Here is a 20,434-nt window from a genome sequence, read left to right as displayed (position 1 = left end):
TGGACGTACCTTAGTAGTCTTGAACACCATATCATCAAGATGATAATAGTTATTTCAGAAATAACAGTGTTAAAGGAGAAAGAGTGTAAAGAAAAAAAAGGCCTATGATCTGTGAAGAAAAGATTGGTGATTTAATAATAGGATTGTTTTTAAAAAAAGAAGGGTAAAATCAGTGACTAGTCTGTCACCTGTACTTTTTATCCCGCCTTTCTTCCTAGTTTGAACAGTTTCTTTAAGGTTTGATCCAAAAATTAATTTATTCAGTATATGGACTTGTGTTCCTTTGCTCAAGTCCTTATCATGGTGCTTTGAGTTGTCCATCTGATCATGAGCTTCATCCTTAGAGGAGAATGAAAATAGTGTTAGGTGAAGCATATTTGTCCAGGAAATATCTTTCCTGTAGAGACCCCTCATGAGCCTTTTCAGAGTTCATACTAGATCTGCTTTCACTCTCTTATATGATGATATGATCCCATTTAAATTGTTCTTCCTCTGTCATACCCTCTTTTTTTGTATTTTGTTTTTAATCCTGTTGAGGCAAGGTCTTTGTGCATGTAGATTATGTAGCACAACATGACTGATTATGAGTAAGGCATCTCTGTGCTGGCACAGGAGCCACTTGATTACTGCTGGTGTGTGAAAAGAAGATGATACCTGGTGTATGGTATTCACCTAGCTCCACTCAAAATTATTCTGACAATCTCATATTAAAGAACGTGTTTCTCCTCACCAGGAAAACAGAAATGTTGTCTCACCTAATTTCTCTGTCTGTAATTGAAGTGTCATTATTTTTATATTTTGTTGGCCTCAGATTTAAAATGACAGCTTGCCTTCATGCATTGGTAGAGTTTGTTTTAATGGAATTCTGTATCGATATAAACTTAAAACAAATATGGATGTGATGAAATGATTGAAGGCATTGGCCACATATGTGTGCCAACAAATTGCTTAGTGTTTTGGAATTAGTGTAGTAGTTCTATTGTAGAAGTCCATGAAATAATGTTGTTATCAGCACCTGTGTTAGTTTCCAAGTTCAACATGCTTAAATACTCGCAGGCTTTTATTTTGCTGCAAAGGTATTTGGAAGGGGTAGTGAAAGGGGAAGAGGAGGAAGAAGAAAAGGAAACTTAATTTAAATTAGCAGATATAATTTTATGACTGACATTTGACCTGTTCCGTATTTTCCTCTTTTGGGCATTTTAATCTTGGAATTAAGACATTTGGGGTTGGAGCCAGCTGTGATTCTTGCAGCAGAGCCCTTCTGCAATACTGTTTTTTCCTTGGGTAAATAGGGTGTGAGTAAATTTCTTTATCTTCCCTATGGTGGTAGTACCAGCACTTGCTGCCAAAGCGAATGGTGGGAGCCATTGCTTGGTCTTACCAAAGGCTGAATTGTTCTGTGATTGTGGCGTTTTGTTTTTGGTGGCTCCCTCCCCCCCACCTTTGTCCATGTGGATGGTATCCCTGCTAGCTTCCCACAGTTCCCAACGGTGTGCCTCTTCCCTTGGGGATTTATTCTGGGACTGAAAGGGAGGTTTTTCGGTTCCTTTGCTTCTCTGGGATTGCTGACCGAGGTGTTCACTCCGTGGGAGGCGTCTCCAGTGCTGCCAAGGCTCACACCACGCGTTGTTTCACACAGGTCACTGTGGGCAGGCAGCAGATAGCAACAACTTTTGGATGGATTTACATGGGCACATGTGAAACGTTTTAATCCAGATAATAGCTTATTCCACTCTTCCCTACCCCCTCTATCTTTTCCCCTAGAAGCTGGAGCTGTTTGCCATGTTTGAGTGCCAAAAAGGTCTTTTGTCTCTTTGGGAACTGAGGCAGACGTGCTAGGGTAGCTGATATGTAGAATAAAGAATGGCAGAGCTGATGTAAGGGGGAAGCAGCTGTACTTTACTGAACTACATTTGAAGCCACAGTTTATTGGTGATGTTTCTGTAATGCCAATTTTGTCCTTATCATATTCGTATTTTAGGTCAAATTGAGCTATATGCTTTACAGAATAATCCCCTCAAAACCCACAAAACTCTTCAGTCTTCCATCCTTACATATTCAGTTATAAATTTGGTTTACTTGGAAGGCTCTTTGGCAACCTGTGGGGGAGGAGAAAGGTTACAAGTTGTTGATTTGAGAAAAAATTTAAGGTGCTAAAGCAGTGTCTAAAGGGCTAAAGTTTACAACTCTGTTTTTTTAAGCCTTTTAAAAAAGCCATAGGAATTTCAACTTACTAAGGCAGGGCGTACAAAGATGGCTTGATTTTGCTTTTTGTTCATTAGGGGTTTTTTGTTGTTAGGGTTTTTTTTCCTGTTGTTTTTGGGAATTTTTGTAGTTTATTTTGCAAGAGAGGCTACACAAAGAGCTCTTGAGTGGATTGTATGGAAAATACTGCCATTTGCAGATAACTTTTTCCCCAATTCTTCAAATTATCAATTCTGAGGTTACAAAACACCACAACTGTTTTTTATCTGCCTTTTGTCTTAGGGAAGTCCTACTTGAGCATTCTTGGTAATGACTTCTCATACTTATCTTTTGAATTCCCACTAACCTGCAGGGCTCATGTAGCAGAAATGATGCATATGAAGTGACAGTGTCAGAAGCAATTACTTACTGATGCATGCTGTGCAGTAATTACTCTCTCAATTTCTTGACAACCATTTCAGATTTGTGGTTTGTACTCAAGTTTGCAGAGAGCTGGAATGTTATCCATGTGAGGCTTAAAACATTATTGCACAGAGAAATTACTGAGCATTCCAGCACAAACTGTATACTACTTGTATGATGTAGAATTTACTTGGAGTGCTTCTGCTCAAGGCATGTTTCTTAGTCTTTCCAGGAAAATGCTGCTCTGCTTATGGTTTGATGAGCAAGAGGCCATTGGTTTCAAACTTTCCTGTAGAAGTGTAGAATATTGACTTTTTTATTTAGGTTTTTTGGGGATTTTTTATGGTTGTATGATCATCCACAGTCAGGTACAATGTGTACATCTGTATTGAGTCATTTACATATGGATACTGAAGCATTTTGAGAAAGAAACTTTATCTCATTTCATGGGTAAGCGATCTGGAAACAGATAACATGGCAGGCAAAAGCAACCTTTTCAGAGAAAGCGGCATTTCAGTATCTGAGTGAGGAAAAAAGGTTGGTTTTACAGAAACAGATACTCTTTCACACGGCTTCAGATGAGTTTGGAAGGTTTTTTTTCTCAGTACAAGCATCAACTTTTAGGAGCTTTTCTACCATTTGCATATATTACTTGTTATTCCTCCTTAACTTGCTACTTTCAGCAAGCTCCCTTGCCAACTGTTGTTTCCTAATTTTGGCCCTCAAGCCCAGCAATGTCCCACTGAGCTGCCATCAGAGTTGCATTGGGGAAGAGTAAGTCCCATAAGTCAACAAGGTTGGTGCCAGCATAAGGCTGTCGTGTCCCTTTCTGTCTCTTTTTATGTGTGAGTTCTGGGAAATGTCAAGTAAACTGCTTTTAAAATTGAAATGTGAAGTGACTCCTTCAGAAGTTTTGCTGAAGACTGGTAAAATTTCTGTTTATCAGTATCTTGGTCGTTTCTCAGAATTCATCTGGCAGAGATTTTATGGCAGTGCAGAGCAATCTAAGTGTAAGTTGTTTCTCTTTCCTGTCCTTACTGAGGTCTTTATTTATGACCGTGATCACAGTGGTGATACACGGTTATCTTGGGCCTGAGACTTTGTGTTTTCAGGATTGGATAAAAGTACTGAACTTTGACTCTTCCTGTTCTAATTGGATTTTCATGTTGAAAACATGAGGGTTTTTTTTGACCAAATATGAATCTTGCCTTGGGGAGAAGAAAGGTGAGCTTGATAGCTTGATAGGCTTACATGTAAAAGGAAGAGAGCTTATGAGGCATGGGTGGTGAGATAAGGAAGGATATAGCCAGAGCAGAGATAAACTTTGGAGTTTGTCTTATCTGTTGACCAAACTGTCAGCACATCTGATTAATTTTCTGTGATTAGAAATCACTCCTATCAAGCAACTTGACTTTCTTACAGGACATTTTTTGTTTTATTTGGAAAGGGAGCAGTACTTATTAAGGCAGGTTACTGCAAAACACTATTTTCAAAGGTTAGGTAGTAAAGTGAAGCATACTGGCCAGGACTGGTATACTGAAATGACAATATAGCTGATCTTTCTGTATTTTTGTGACCTCTGTATGTTACTGAAACCTGCTGAAAGACTTCACGTGTTCTTTAAAATACGTTTTTCCTTTTTAATGGAAAACTTCAGTGGTGTCCTAAAAGAATGGAAATACTTGGTTGAAGGACTGGACAAGTGTTTCAGAAAGATTTGATCCTTGTGCTTTTACGCAGATGTGTTTTCATCAGCCCTCAGAGCAGAAGCCTGTGGGAGCACAAAAAGTAGGGATGTTTAACTGGGTGGGATGTGTCACTGAAAAGAGACCATGGTTGTTGGGAAGAGTTGTTTGGAATGGTCCGTGCTCAGGCCTTCCTGATGCAGTCCCACTGGATCTGCCAGTCTTAGGGGGGCAAGAGGAGAACAGCTGGTTTCTATATTAAATATGCTTAAAATATGCTTGTTTCCACTTCTCTTGTATATTTCTAGTACATGTAGAAGAACTGTGTTCTATTCTGAAGGTAAGCCACCCCTTTCCTTTCTTAGTGTCTTCTGTTTGCACATATTCCACATCTATTGTGTAATGGAAACAGCGTGTCCCCCCTGACCCCCATGGCTGAGAGCACGCCTGTCATTGAAATTCTGAGGCCTGCTTCTGTTGTTTAGTTGGAAACAGACCTAAATATCTTTCTCTAAGTCTTTTTGCTTGGGCTAGAGCAGAAAAGTGGTTGAGTAAAACAATTCTGGTTTAAGATCATTTCACTGAAAATTTCTGCCAGACAGTCTTGATTAAAATACGTTGTATTTTATATTGTCCATCTGCCTTCCTGTATTGCATACAAAGGAGTACAAAAAGAAAAACTGCAGGAAAGAAAAATGTTTAGGATGCTTTTAAAGATGCAAGATGAGGACTTTTTCTTGTTTATTTTTCTTAAAGCTGCTTTAAATTCTTGTTGGTTTCTTCTTCCACTACCCTGTCCTGCCAGTTCCTTGTCCCACCTCTTCCCGCCTTCCTTGAAACAGTACCAGAACAATAAAAACAAAAGCTTTTGGTTTCCTGACCTTACAATCACAGAATGCAGATGGCCTCAGCTGTTTTTCTGTGGTGCTTTAAATTCGTTGTTGCAGCATTTGAAACAATTCCAGAGTGTGTGTGTGGCAATATGTTTTGTTATCAACTGGATGAATGCTGAAACTTAAATGATGAATGGGTATCTATTAACTCCTAGATTTTCCTTTGCCATAAAGGGCTTGGAAGAATTTACCTATCAAAGGAATGAACGATCAAGAGATTACTTGTATCAAGCGGAGTTTACACTGAATATCCAGTTAGCAAAATGACCTCTTGTTTTTTATTTAATTTCACAGTGAGTTTCTTTGTGTTACGATTTTTGAAACATTACTATTCTTGAATTTTGGAAATCAGAAGAAAATGGGGGAACAACAGGACCTTTAACAGTCAACAGGTTAGGGTTAACTCTCTTTTTTGTCTTTCTCACTTTTTAAAAGTCTGCAGTAGGAGGAATTGTATTGTCAGTTGAATGTTCAAAGGAGTATGTTCTCCTTGGATTGGGATGAGGGATTGTTACAAGCAAGTATGGCTTCTCTAGATGACAAACAGGAAAAAAAAATCAGAGCCTTTTATGACTGTTTATTTTCTTTGTCTTTTCTCTACTTCCTCTAAAGCAAGTCCTTCAGCTTTCCCAGAGGAAGGATGGCACTCCATCCACACGCATTTCACTTGCCCTTGGGATCCATACCTGTGTGTTTGTATCTCATATTTGCACCTTTGTTTTAGAAAGGTGGACAGTGAACTTGCTTTGCCTTCAAGGTTTTCTGGCACGGAAAGTGGAACAGTAACTTTTATAATGAAGGTTTCAGAGGAAGTCCCAGCTGTGAGAATCGTAGGTGGTAGATCTGTTACAAATCCAGTGGGATGATGGCTGCTACAGACAGTGGTTGAAACACCTGATTCCAGGGCTGCAGTCGAGTGAAAGTGACCCTGAAGATTTTTCTCATGTGGATAATTTAACCTGCTTTAAAAAGTGTTCAAGTCCCAGTTCCAGTACCAAATTAAGTGGTCTAAGCACCACTTCAGCTTTTGCTTTGCCAGGTGGTCTTGCCAATGGGGGAAGGGGGATAGGGAGTGTGGGACAGAGGGTTTATGTGTTTCAGGATAAAAGGGAAGAATTCATCTTTGTGTATATCTGAGCAAGAGGTTTGCTGGAGAAGGGAGTACTCTCTAATGAGAGCTACGTGCAGGTCTGTTTAAGGAGGAGGAACTGGAAGGAAGGAAGCAAGTCATAATCTGAAAGCATTTGTCTATTGATGAAGTGGCTCTTTGCTTACAGATTTGGCAGCTGCAGCTTTTCTTGAATCATGGTTTTTATTCCAAGAATTCTTGTATAATGAATTTCTTACCTTAGTCTGCCAAACTTTGGATGTTTATTTCCGGCATTGTAGGGAGGTGTTTTTTTTTTCTCCAGTTATATATGGTTTAATATTTGTTAAAGAAGGAATCAGAGAGTTTTTCTGCTTTGTTTTAAAAGTAAACCTTGTCTAATTCGTACTGTATTAATAGCTCTCTGTGTATGTATTGAAAGGATTTTTCTTTAATATTAGAATAGGGGGTTCTGAAAAATCAGAGTGGTGTTTGTTGCTCTCCAGAAGGCTTGGTCTAGGGTTTTTGCCTTTTTTTTTTTCTTCTATGTTTTTTAAAGGCTAGATTGAGTCAACAGATTGCCATCTCATTTCACATCTACTATGGTCCAGACCATATAATTTAATTACTTGTTTGATTATCCCATTTTTCTCTTAGGCTTGAAAATAGAGTATTTTACCATTTCTGTTGGCAAGTTAAAATAGGGCAAGTCTTATTTTTAACCAAACTCTTTTGCCTTTAATTTTAAGATACTGATTCTTGGCTTGACTGTCTTTCAGTCCCTCCATGCATCTTAAGCACCTGTGTTTGCTTTCACAATGTAACCAGGCCAGCTGCTGGTCATCTGTCAGTTTGACATATCAAGAAGTCCTCAAATCTCTAAGTGCACATACTATCTCTTTCCTCCAGTGCCCCCTCCTCCCCAAATTGCTTTTATTTACTCTGTACTTTCATCTTTTCTAGAGTGTGGATTCCAGAAGTGTGTGCACACACTATCTGTTTTGCCAGTCAACTATTTTTATTTAGACTTGGACCATGAATTTTGGAGCTGAAGTAATTTTATATTTGATAAACATAATTATTTACTGTAATATCTGTAGCCTTATTTCGTGTACTGGGGATGTTTGCTGGCTGAACTGGGAATGCTGTTGCTGTTTATGACATTAGCTGCTGGTTTTGGATTAACGTCAGTCTAAGTGTTACTTGTATCTTTTGGACTAAGATACAATTTATCTTTGGAAACTTTTTTCCTTTGTGTTAGGTCCTTTGACAGGCATGGTTTTGCGCTTAAAAAGTTTTCACCCAAAACCCAAGAATGAGAAAGGACATTTTGAAAATAATCTATGATGACCTTTTTCTCTGAAAGGTGGCTTTGTGCTATATAGCATTTTTTAATTTGAAGCAGGGTAGAATTAGGCTATTTTCTGAATGGTGTTTGTTGTTCAGGTGCTGTTCAAATCCCCTCGTTTGACTTTTGACTTGCAGCCCTCAGTTGTGAAAACCTCTGCTCTTTGTCTGTCATGGTCGGCTCAGTCTCCAGTCCCCCACCCGGCACAAGTTTGGAGGCTTCCCACCATTATCGGATTCTTTGAACTGTGGTGCAGAAAGTGCAGAGGTAGAGGGTATGGTTGTAGGGTTCTGTAGGATCTTCTCAATCCTAAATCCAGTTTCTCTGGATTCTCTGTGCTGAGCAGTACAGGAAAGCTGCCCTAAGTATATGGCTCACAGTTTCTGTTGCCGGTACAAGTTCTCATTGTTCTTATTCATTTGTTAATTACAGCAATATGACTGTTTCATGTTGAAGCTGTTTTATATTTAGTTCAAGACATTCATTTTAGTGACAGCAGAAATTGATACAAAGCTCTGTATGCTGAAAGATTCCAGTAAGTGTCTCTATGTGGAAAATAAAAAGTTAATGTTTTAATTGCATGCTATCTAGGAATTTTTTATTTGAAGATGTCATGTATACAATAAATGTACACCAAGACAGAATGAATTGAATTAATAACAGGCTGTATCACAGGAATTTAAAGAAAGAAGCTGCCTGGCAGGGTGGAAGCAGCTTTCTGGATCTTTGTTCTGTAATTATTTTGAGCAGATGAGTGGACTCGATGAACAAACGAAGGTGTCAATATTAATGATGCTTTAAAATCAGTCTTGCAGCACCATTTAGTTTGTTTATGGGGCACTTTTTCTGATAACCAGGGTAGCCTCTTCTGACTTGCTTTCTATTGCCATAGAGGGAAAATAGAGCTGGTCTACATTTGAAATAGCTGCTCAAAGACTTCTTTTTTAGCTGGTATGCAGGGAGAATACATTCTTGTACAGTTCTTAGTCTTGCATAATTTTTAGAGTTGCAGCACTGCAGTCATTTGCTAAATATTAAAGCTGAATAGTAAATTGACAGCATGTACAAAAGGCCATGATTCAGTTTAAAAAAGGTTTTGTTTGCCAAGTATCCTTGACTTTGTATTAATCAAGCTTGCCCTTTCTCATTAAAGACAACTTAAGCCACTGTTCTAGTATGTAAATGGAAACTCTTCATGGCAGTGTGGGATTTACAGAGAAGAATGACTGAGATATTGAAGGCAAAAATCCAGAATAAAAAGCATTCTTACAAAGAAGCAAACTAGTCAGCAGGGAAATTTGAATTGTTAGAATCATGTGAAAGTGTTCTTGGGAATGTGCATTAGAAACTTGCAAGCCATGCATGTGGATACATGTTGCATCTGTGCAAGGTCATAAGTAGGTGAATCTGCAAGTTGTATAACCTAACAATTTTTCTTATTACTGTGTTGGGAAGACCCTTTTTTCCTGTTTCTTTTCCTGAAGAGGAATGCATAAGGCAGTGAATCATATTTTTCTCTGGGTAAATCAGGAAGGAGCTAAAATTAGACCTTCAGAGTTCATTCTTTTTATTCCCGCGCAAAGCTGGGGAAAGCTTGGTAGATGGCATTTGCAGGTTTTGAATTGAATGTTTTAATTTTAGTTTCTGGAACTTTTTTTCCTCATAATAATCTTATAAAAAAGTCGTATCCATTGATATGGATAGCTTCATGCAGAGACTTCCAAAGCAATGCTGTCCTGCATAGGTTGGAAACTCATCAAACCGAGAGACAGACACCGCTGTCCTCTGCTCATAGGTGGAACAGCAAGAGAAGTAACACAGGTAAGAAGAGGGAGCAGCATAAAAATGAGAGCCAGGGAGGTTTCCAGCATCCACTACAAATCTATGGTGATATGGCTTATGTTCAGTGTTAGGTGACTCAGGAAGGTGCTGATAAAATTAGGTGTACTTGTTAGTTCAGCGTAGGATACTTGCACTGCATGCATTAGCTGTTCTAATGTGCTGGTAATTACGAAGTCCAAATTACAGATATGTAGGCCAGCATAATTTAAGGTGGTGTAAATGAAGTTGGAACTGAAAGCCCATCATGGCTCCATACACTGCAAATAGTATTAGGTGGCTGTTAGATCAGCAATGTGGGCTCCCACACAGCTATGAAAAGGGGCTGGTTTTAACTAGATCTTCCAACTAAATGTAACATGTTTCAACTCTTTGGTCATCTTGAGCAGGTTTGTAGTTTGCCTTATGCGCACAGTTCAGTCCGTCAGGTTCATTTTACTGAGAAGATGTGAGAGGGAGGCGTTGGAGAATTACCTGCTCTCAGCTGAGCTCTGCCTGTCCAGGAAGAGCCAGGCCAAGTCTGCAGTCATCCTTCAGCCAGGGAGACTTCCTCAGAGGTTGTGTCTAGCTGGTGACTTCCCTTTTGATCAGCAAGCTGACTTTAATAACTTAAGTCTTTTATGCATGTCTTCTTAAATTACACGGTGGTGTGGTTTAACTCAGCCCCACACAGCCTCTCACTCCCCTCCTGTGGGATGGGCGAGAGAATCAGAAGTGTAAAAGTGGGAAAACCCTCAGGTTGGGATAAAAAGAGCTTAGTAGGTAAAGCAAAGCAAAAAAGGAATTCATTGACCACTGGCCATGGGCAGGTAGGTGCTCAGCCATCTCCAGGACAGCAGGGAACTATCATGTTTAATGGGGAGGGTTGATAAAGTATGAAAAACAGGAGATTACCAGAGCCAGGTGGTGGTTGCTGGTGTTGAAAAATCTATTACCTGGCATGGCAGGAGCCAGCAGGTAGGGAGCTGGGCCTCAGGAGGAGGGGTGGCTTCAGAAGTTAGCAGGTACTAAAACTCTAATCCATGTTTTCTTCAGCTCACCTGTTTCAGAACCTCTGTGCCTGCGGTTTACTCTTTGCTTCCCTCCTGTTTTGGGGGATCACCATGAGCTAATTAAGATGTTTGTGTGGCTGAACTGGATTAGTGAAATGTTAATCTTTGTTAACCCCTTCTTTATTCTATATTTGTTTATTTTTAATCCAAATTGTTTCACTGATCCTATTTTGAGTGGAATGCCACAGGGGGTGGTTTTTTTCCAATGACAAAGAAATTTTGAGATGCTCTGTTTCACTGTCATTCACTGCTGGGTGCAGTGCCAGGGCTGCACTAAACTGGTGCTTGTGGATTTGTATTGTGCCTGGTGAAATTATATTTCTCTGTGTTTTCATTATATTATTTACATTGCAAAATGCAATGGGATTCTTACTGTTTTGAAGGTTTGATGTTGAGAAGCATGTTGGCCTGAAACTTCCTGAAGTATTGCTGAGTATTTATGGATTTCATATGTCATTTGACATTTCCTGACAAGTAGTCTTGTAGTTGTAGCTGTTTGATCATTGATTCCGATTTCAATCTGAGGTAGTTGCAACTTTGCAGTCTGTGGGACAGTTTGCATCTTGATTTTTGTAGAGCTTTTCCTATGATATAAGAAACACCTGCGTGGTAAATGTGTGAGGAACATCAGTGGTGTTTGAAAGACCTCTTTAGTCTTCAGCAGGCAATACTGTGTTCCATTAAAAACCCCCGAAGTTTCCCTTTTACATGGAATTTGTATAAAAGAAAGAAATTATTTACAGATAAATAATTTTTAAAGACCTCTCTACTGTAACTTGGATAAGGAAAGTATTTTCTAGCCATTACTTCTGCTAAAGGAGAGAAACCATGTGAAAAGCATGATCTGATGATAGCAGTCCTTTGATAGCTGTTAAGTGTGGGGACTTGCTGTCTATATAAACTTACGGGATACATCATATTTTTATAAGTTCATTTCCTCTTATGCCTTCATCTTCTCAGTTGCAGAATACTGCATTTCTGCTGGTGGGTTGGTCTCTTGCATTTGCTAAAATTGCTCTTCACTGTTTTTATCAAAACAGATTCAATTAGTACTGAATTAATCAGCTAACTGAAGGAAACCAAGATTAGCTCAGTTGGTTAGAGCATGGTGCTAATAACATGAAGGATGTGGCTTAATCCCTGTATGGCCCTTTACTTAAGAGTTGGACTCATTGATCCTTGTGGGTCCTTTCCAACTCAGAATATCCTTTTAATTCTGTGACTCTGTAATTCACACGGAGACAGATCTCAAAACCTTGGGTTATTTTTGCCTGCTGGAGATGTCCTGCAGTTGATGTTTTGTTGGAGCAGGGTGTCTGTGTTTGAGGCTGATAGTAAATTTAGAAATTTAGGGTTAATTGCTTTTTGCCTCTTGATATAAGCAAATAGTGTTTGTGGATTTTCCCCCTCCCCACTGCTGATGGCTGTCTAGTGACAATCACTAGAGAGGAGAGAAGGGGGAGCCCAGGCAATGGAAGTACTGGTGCTTAGGTTCCCATTACTTGTAATGGCAAGAAAACAGGGTGTCCAGTGTCCTGGAGTTGCACAGATCACCTGGGCTGAACTTTTCCAGTGTTGGTGAGCTGTCCCTTGACATTCCCTGCCTTGTTGGAATCAGTATCTTTGGAAGCCAGCATGGCCCAGTCTGAAGGTCCAGTCAGTAGTGTGCGGTATTCCAAGCGTGAAGGCTCTCCCAAAAGAGGTAGCTGGAGATGGGAGACTGTGCTGCTATGGAAGGGAAAAGGAGCATCCTGCTGAACTGGCAGCCAGCATTCCAGCAGGGAAGTGTGGAGACAAGAGAAGGGCACTACTGAGGCACTCTGGCAAGAGCAGCGTCTGTGCAACAGCTGAGTGCCTTGATGGATGGCAGCAAGGCCTGTGAGGGTTGCCTTACATTTGTCTGGATCAGGACTCGGTGGTTTCCAGAAATCAATTTTAGTCCTTTCATTAAATTACAGACAGACTCCAGCTCTAACAAGTTTTAAGAGTGTGTTGGCAAGAATGTCTCTTGGGAGATGGTGCAAGGCTTCTTTAAATAGGTAAACATCCATTCAGTGTTTGTTAGGGTTTGGGGTTTTTAATTGTAAGGGAAGAGAGCATCATGTATTTTGCAGTGTTAATAATCTCAGTGGAAAGGTCTTCAAGTCAGATTTTTCTTTTTATTTTCAAAATACATACAGCCTTGCACATAGGTGAACCCAGTGATTGTGCTGTGTGGTTTCCAAGTTCAGGAGAAAATTTGGCCTTCATATATTTTCTCTCTTCTATGTATGTGGAAGATAAAAAAAAACCAGCCAAGGAACAAAACAGCTTAGTACATGTCTGAGGTTTTTCCTCAATTATCTAAAAGTTGACATTACATCATCTGCACAGATGTAAATATAGAAAATAGTAGGTGTGTTAAATCTCCTGACATATTTTTAAAAGCTTTTTACAGAGGACTGACTTCACTTGAATGTATGTTTGTGTCAGTAGAGATATGGCATTATATCCATTTTTCTTTCTGGGAGATTGAAAGTTTCTTTAAATGCTTATTTTCATCTTTTATGGTTGTTTTAGCTGCGGAAATGCTGTTATCTTTTCTGTCTTTGGCTCTACTCTTTCACAAGATGGTTATATTTCAGTGAAGTCATTTCCTGGTTTTTCCCAACTATTCGTCTCTATATGTTTCAGATTTCCCCAAATACACATTTTTTTTTTCTTTCTGAATGATGGCATTATTGATTTGTATCATTGAACAGATTGATAAATAAGGTATTGTGTGGTTTTGTATGAAAATCAGCTGAGCTGTTGCTTTTTCAGACAAATAATAAAAACAATACCTTCTTCAATTTGAGTGCTAAAATGCAGAGAATTAGCAAAATAGGTGTGAATATTTTGGGTATTGCAAGACCTGTCCTAGGTCCTGATTCAGGGTAAGTTCCCTGTCTGAGATAATATTTAAGACTTAGTTTAAAGAAAATCCAGAGTTACCAGGCTTCTCAGCTGTCAAAAGACTTGTTAAGCATTCAATGGAAACACTGTTTGGTTTTTGGTGTAATGTGTTAGGTTCTGTATTGTGGACAGGCAGTGCTGTAACCATCTCTGTCTATGGCTACTGAGTGGAAGTAAGTGTTGTGCCAAATAAAGATTCTAACTTGGCTTTGAAATTGAACTTCAAATATTACTCTAAAAGTACAAAACAAACCCAACCAATTCCAAAATCAATCTCTATTGCCATGTAATTGCTGCATGTAAGAAAACAAGAGAGGAGTTGGAGTGTGTTTTCTCTTTTGCAGGTGTTGCTGAAATAGTTCTGTTTATTTAAAGCATATGATTTCATGCAATTGTGCCTGATTGTTAGTGCAGCTGTCAACAGCTGCATGCTCGTGTAGCTAATTGCATTCTAGTAATATAGCTAAGCTTATTTTAAGATACGCAGTTGTACATTTTTGTTTTTTTAAAGCAACTGCTCACACTTAGAATATTTATTGCAAAAAGTTCTCTGCTATCACAATGAGCCGTCGTTGCTCCAAGAGGAAATTTAAGAGCTTCTACACAAGACTTTCTGCCAGTCTAGTGTATGGATCGCACCTGTGGAAAGTTGGACCATGCCACTTAAATTCATACAATTCTAAAGGCCTTGAAATGGTCTTGTCCCTGGGATCAGTTTCATCATCTGCCCTTTGGGAATGTTTTGTAGTTAACATGTAAAACTTTAATTTCACAGTCATCTAGTTCCTACTGCTGCGTCAGTACTCTGGTTGTGTGTACAGGAACAATGAGCTTCTCTTACATACGGATTGTCTCCTTCTAGAAATATGTACATAAAATGAGAAATTTGTATAAGTTGTGTATATATATATATATATATATATATATAAAGCATATTAGGAGAGTAGGCTGTCTACTGATGCATGCTGATTCTGGGTATTTGTATTGTTTTCCTGGTATGTGTTAGTGACATGATCGCAGTCAACGGTATGAAATGTATAATGCAGTGTTGTTTTTATTTGTTATATAGCTTTATGCCAGTATATACAGGCCTCTAAAACCCGAGATGGTGGCAGCCGTTTCATTTCAAGTGCAACAGAAGGTAAAGGAAAAAGTGTGGGGAAAAAAAACCCTCTTTGTTCATCTGATACTCTTTCTTCATGGACATTTATGTGGTTCTTGATCTTCTAACCTTCTAGACTCTTCCTTCACAGCTAACCTCTTGCAATAGATGGTGGTTATCTTTTTTCCTGAGCCTTTATGACGAAATTAAGAGATCTCATGATGTCACTCCTGTGTCTACCTAAAAGTTGCATCATCTCTGCATTTTGTCTATTTGTGCTTTTCTTCAGTAACGACATTGCGCTGAAACTGAAGCTTTAGCTATGTTTCGACGAGAATCAGAAATATCTGAAGAGTGACTTAGAGAATTGCTGTCGTGACCACAATCTCAAGCTTGTCACACTTAAGGAAAAGCACAGATACTTAATGACACAGAAATGTTACAATGCTAATCCTTGCTAATATCTGCAGTCTGACCATACGCTAACGAACTGTCTTGCTTTTTCTGTTTCTCTTAAAAGGAGTGTGTCCTTAATTCACTTATCCTCGCATCTACCTGCTGATGTCCTGCTTTTTGGCCTTGTTTGTGCTCAAAAAGGGAATGAAATATTTACCTCTGTATTCTTCTTTCATCTGCAGGGGAAAACTTTGAACAGACTCCGTTAAGACGCACATTTAAATCCAAAGTTCTTGCTCGCTATCCTGAGAATGTTGAATGGAACCCTTTTGACCAGGATGCAGTGGGAATGGTCGGTATCACTTAATGGCTTTTGGGGTTTTTTTGGTTACATTCTAGAGAATTATTAGAGAAATAAATCAGTCTGCAATTAATGAATCTTTTTTTGTGCAAGATTTTTCCATTTAACCAAATGTGGTGTATCTTAATTTAGATAAAATATAGTACTTTTCTCTGTCAGGTCTGGTCTGGGTGACCAAAATACTTTCCTTTATTTGGGTTTGAATTTTGTTATTTTATTCCTGTCGAGGCTGGTAACAAAATGGTTATGAGTTTCAGTAGAAATTGCATGCAGCCTTTTTGATACATTTCTTTTGTTTTTCTGATTTAGAACCATATCACTGCGTTGTGCAGAAATGTAACACTTAATAGAATTTAAAGTGAAATGCGATGGCAGTCTGTGGATTCTAAATCCCATTTTCACCAATGCTGCTGGAGGCAGGGGGAGAGAAAAGTGTGTTTTAATGGATATTATCTCGCCTTCCCCTTTTTTGTAGCTGTGTATGCCTAAAGGGCTTGCTTTCAAGACACAAGCAGATTCCAGAGAACCTCAATTCCACTCTTTTATTATTACTCGTGAAGATGGCTCACGGACATTTGGATTTTCTCTCACGTTTTTTGAGGAAGTCACTAGCAAACAGATCTGCAGTGCAATGCAGACGTTGTATCATATGCACAATGCTGAATATGACATTCTTCATACTCCACCCACCAACGACAAGGAGAGCTGCAGCAGTACTGGAGACTGCAGTGGCACCTCTGTCTCAAAGCTACAGCGATTTAACTCCTATGACATCAGCAGAGACACACTCTATGTCTCAAAGTGCATTTGTCTGATTACTCCAATGTCTTTCATGAAAGCTTGTAAGAAAGTTCTAGAACAACTTCACCAAGCAGTGACTTCACCTCAGCCGCCACCACTACCTTTAGAAAGCTACATCTACAATATTCTCTATGAGGTTCCTCTTCCTCCAGCAGGAAGGTCATTAAAATTTTCAGGTGTTTATGGACCAATTATCTGCCAGAGGCCAAGCACCAGTGAGCTACCATTGTTTGATTTTCCGGTTAAAGAAGTTTTTGAATTGCTTGGAGTAGAAAATGTGATTCAACTCTTTACCTGTGCCCTTTTGGAGTTTCAGATACTGCTTTATTCACAGCGTGAGTACTTGGGTTTTGTTTTCTTATCTTGTAGTTGTACTGGCACAAGGTCTTATTGTGTCTTGAATTCTAAAAACCATACAAACAACAAAATAACTGCATTAAAGTGGTATGAGTATGCTAATGCAGTCTGGCTGATCTGTGTGCAGGTCTTAATGTAAAGAAAAGCACTGGAGTTGTAAGGAGAGCTGCATTGGCTGCTGTTAGACACCTAAACTTAAAACTGGGTTTTCACGTAATCTCCTCTATTCATGGATTGGCTGACCCCTTTAGTGTTGGCTCTGGAACTGTGCTAGTGGATAGAGCAGTTTGCCTTCTTCCATGTTCCTGTCTAACTGCTTAGCTGAATTCCCTGCTATCTCTGCAGGACCAGCCATGCATTTTGAGAAGATACACAGTTAATTATACATCTGGTTCTGAAGAAGAGTTAATCATGCAGATAGAATTTTCTCTTTGAGTACCCAAAGTCACATTTCAGTTGTTACTTTGAAAGATAAGTACCTGAAAAAAGTTTTGACTGAATTCAAATCCCAAATCTCTGTTCAGGCTTTGAAACAGTTATAGCTGAAGCCACGTAGCCAAAGCTTGCTTTGAAGAGCATAGGCAGCAGCTGAGCTGAAATAGTTTGTTCATCAATTAGTGAGTAGTGTGGGAGTAGTATCTATTTTCTGTGTTGAAATTTGTGGATACTGGCCTTCTTACTCTGCATCCTGTTGCTCTAACACAGAGTGTGTGGGATTATGCCAGAATATAATTTCTCTACTTTTTTTTTTTTTTGTCCCAAGATGACTAGGATTAGTCCAGACTCACCCATTCTGAATGGTGTGGTTTAAACAGACAGCCTGCATTTTGAACACTGCTTTATAGTAATGGTTAGGAAGTCTAAAAGACCCCAACACAAAACCAGGGCTAATCCATGGTGTTATTGAAATTTGTTTTTGGTGTTTTCTTCCCTTGAGCTGTCGCTGAAATATGTAGAACACAAATGGTAACTGTTTACAAAAGATAACCTGCAGTTACCAGCAACTTTCTCCAAGCATGAAATACAGATTTTGTGTTGTGTTAAGATCTGTGCATACACTAAAGCCAAGGATGGATTTGTGTGTACAGTCAGGGTGATTAAAAGTGTGTAATGGCAGCAGGGTGTTACATCACAGTTGTTTCATTGTATAGACACTGTGAACTGCAAGAGAAAAACTGTGCAGTAATTCAGATGCAGTCAAAAAAACTCACTGAACTCTGTAGTGGTTACTCTCTTGGATTTAAAAACCAAATTGCTCTACTTATTGTTCATAGCAAATCTAGAAATACTTGCCTAGCAGACAAGCTTTTGTGGTTTCCCCAGAAACAGATAAGATGTTCATATATTTGAGATTGAGGGAGAGTTTGTTTATATGGATACCTGTGTCCCACCAGTGGAGGATCAAACATCAGCTCTTTCATCTGAAGAAGAGTGTGGTTGTGTTGTCCTGTAGCAGTGCCTGTGGAATCATGGTGGGTTGGAAGCTCTGCAGAAAAGCCATGTGTGCATCGCCATGTGGGAACAGTGCTCCTGGTTCTCTTTCCAGGCTATTGCCTTAGGAGCGCTCTTTTGTCCCAGGCTGGAGCTCAGCTCACTTCTGAGCTCGTCTACTGTATTCTGGCTTCTCTTTCCAAGTCCTTTTAGTAGGTTCAGCTTTCTGTCTTGGGCCCTTTCCAGGTGTCTGATAAGTGGCAAATTAAAGAATCTTAAAATAGCCCTGGAACAATTGAGTTTCTTGTTTGCAGGCACAGACGTTTGGAGTTCAGAGGGATGAGGGATCAGTTAGGACAGTTTCTGTCTGCTGTTTCCCTGCCTCACCCCGAGCTCTGGCTGAGTTGGGCTGTGTTGTACCTTATGGAGGTGTCTTGTCTCTGTCAAGATCTCACCTTGGTTTTTGGCTGAAAAATCTTTCTTCACTAGAAAAAGAATTTTAGTTATTTGTTTGCTGACTTTTGACCCTCAGGTTGAGTGAACTGCCTGCAGCAGTGCCTTCTCAGTAATAGCAGCCAATTTTTTTTGAAATGTAGCTTCTCTTAAAGACTTTCTGAGGGATTTCATCCCTGTGCTGTTTTGTTTTGTTTTTGTTTGTTTGCTTTTGTAGTTGTTCTTTTCAACTGGAATATGCTCCTAATATATTCTGCTGTTTCTTCCGTATGGTTGAGTAACATCTGGTTTTTGCTGTTTGTGAAACAGGAAATGTCGAATGGAGATACAGGTGATGATGCACTCAGTTCTAAGGGGAATCAGAAATTGCTTTACTTTTGTAAAGGCTTTTTCATGTTCTTGCATGCGCACCAGTGTGAGGTCTAGGTTGTCCTTCAGAATATAAATACGAAGTTTTCTAATGTCCTTTGAGTTTGCTAAATCTCCTAGTGCTCAAACCCATGACAGCTCAGGTGATTGAGATAACTTCTTGTTCTCCTAGGTCAGATGAGATTATGATACTCATTGGGTGGATTTAGATTTAGAACAGTATGTGTCAGGATCAGCAGATTTGTAAGATTTACTTGAAAAAACACCCCAACAACAAACACACAAAATAAAGAAACACCACCAAAATAAAAATCAAACCCCAAACCTCTTGGAGGTCTGGTGGAACCAGATGATCTTGAGGTCCCTTCCAACCCAAACCTTTTCATAATTATATGTTGATGATTCTCCATGAATTTGTTGCCGAGTGCAATCCATTTTGAAACAAATTTTTTTAGTGTTTTAAGTTTCAGTCAATCCTTGGAGTAGGAGTAACTTCACTTGGCAGTGAAAGTGTTTTGGTTTAAGATTCCTTTGACATGTTTCTGACTTGATGCTTCTGGAAATTCTTCTTTTGTCCCACGATGTTGGCACAGCCTTTTGTATTTTGTATTGCTGTAAGTCAAGTGTAGGGAATGAATGCCTCAATTTGATTGTCCTGTTGAGAGACCTGTCTACCATTTGGAAAACTGTTAAAGGCATGAAGTGCCTGTAAGAGAGGGAAGAATCTGAGGCTGCTGCACGTGCTGAGCCAGTGCTGAGGAACTCTGGAAAGAGTCAGTGGTGTTGGAGGCCTGTGGGAAGTGCCCTTGCCAGATATTCTGTGGGAGCTGGTTTGCATTCTTGCAATTTATGTTACTCTTGTAACTGAGAAATAGACTTATTCCTTATCTCAGAGAGCACCTAGAGCTCTTCTGAAAAGTGTGTACTGAGTTAAGACAGCTGTGAAATCTGCTTGGAGGTGATTTTTCTAAACAGCTCAAAACAAAAAAAAGGAGAAATGTAATGCACTGCTGCCACAGACCATGATCTTAGACAGTTTTATTTTCTGGGTGGCAGCTGTCTGCTGCCATTTTACAGTACAAATATGGGGTTTTTTTTCTGCTTTGTCTTTGAATCTCTCCTGCCCGTCTTTGTTTCAGTTGTTTAAAATTATAAATTTATAAAGTATATAAAGTATTAGTTTCATTTCTTTGTAGTATTATTCCTGTGCTGCCTAACTCTGATCTCTTACATAGGACACTTTCTTGTTATGCCTCCACTGATTTAGGAACCTTGCTGCTTGAATCCCCTTGTCAGACACAGGATAGGAGATGCTTCACCCCACTGTTTCTACTAACCACAGTTGGTTCTTACTGCAGTTACAGGTTTTTTGAAGTTGCTTGTGTGTTACTTGACAAATGCAAAAGTATTTCACTGTGATCCATGAAGCAGGAAGATTAAAAGGAAAAATGTTCCAAAATGTGATCATGTAATTGTTTTACATTTGGCTGAGTCAGAGGATTTCTGTAGGCACTTGACAGACTTCTCTCTGGTAGAATGTGAAAATGCAGAGGTGGAATTATGGTTCTTAGAGCTGCCACCTTCTTCCCATCCTGTTCCTCTTTTTCCAGGCATAGAACATCTCAATTTCTTTTTTTTTAAAAATCTTTTACAGATAAATACTACTGTGTAATTTCTCATACACACTTTTAGAGATAATGTATTTTATCTATAGCAATT

The 20,434-nt window shown here is 39.2% G+C and overlaps 1 protein-coding gene across 7 annotated transcripts in view; it reads left to right on the top strand.

The window, feature by feature from the left end:
* DENND5A (DENN domain containing 5A) overlaps positions 1-20,434 on the top strand; it is a 64,462-nt gene that overhangs the window by 4,133 nt on the left and 39,895 nt on the right. For 4 of the 7 annotated variants that reach the window (XM_032113548.1, XM_032113547.1, XM_032113545.1 and 1 more), the window contains exons 2-4: positions 14,515-14,586; positions 15,186-15,295; positions 15,780-16,440. In XM_032113548.1, coding sequence (XP_031969439.1) covers positions 14,515-14,586; positions 15,186-15,295; positions 15,780-16,440 — 843 coding nt within the window. Of the gene's footprint in view, positions 1-5,489; positions 5,578-14,514; positions 14,587-15,185; positions 15,296-15,779; positions 16,441-20,434 lie in introns of those variants that run through there. The other 3 variants (XM_032113546.1, XM_032113550.1, XM_032113551.1) reach the window with 2 other exon arrangements.

This window comes from Corvus moneduloides, chromosome 6 (assembly GCF_009650955.1).
Source record: "Corvus moneduloides isolate bCorMon1 chromosome 6, bCorMon1.pri, whole genome shotgun sequence".
Lineage (NCBI taxonomy): Eukaryota > Metazoa > Chordata > Aves > Passeriformes > Corvidae > Corvus > Corvus moneduloides.
This window is presented reverse-complemented; position numbering and strand designations above follow the sequence as displayed.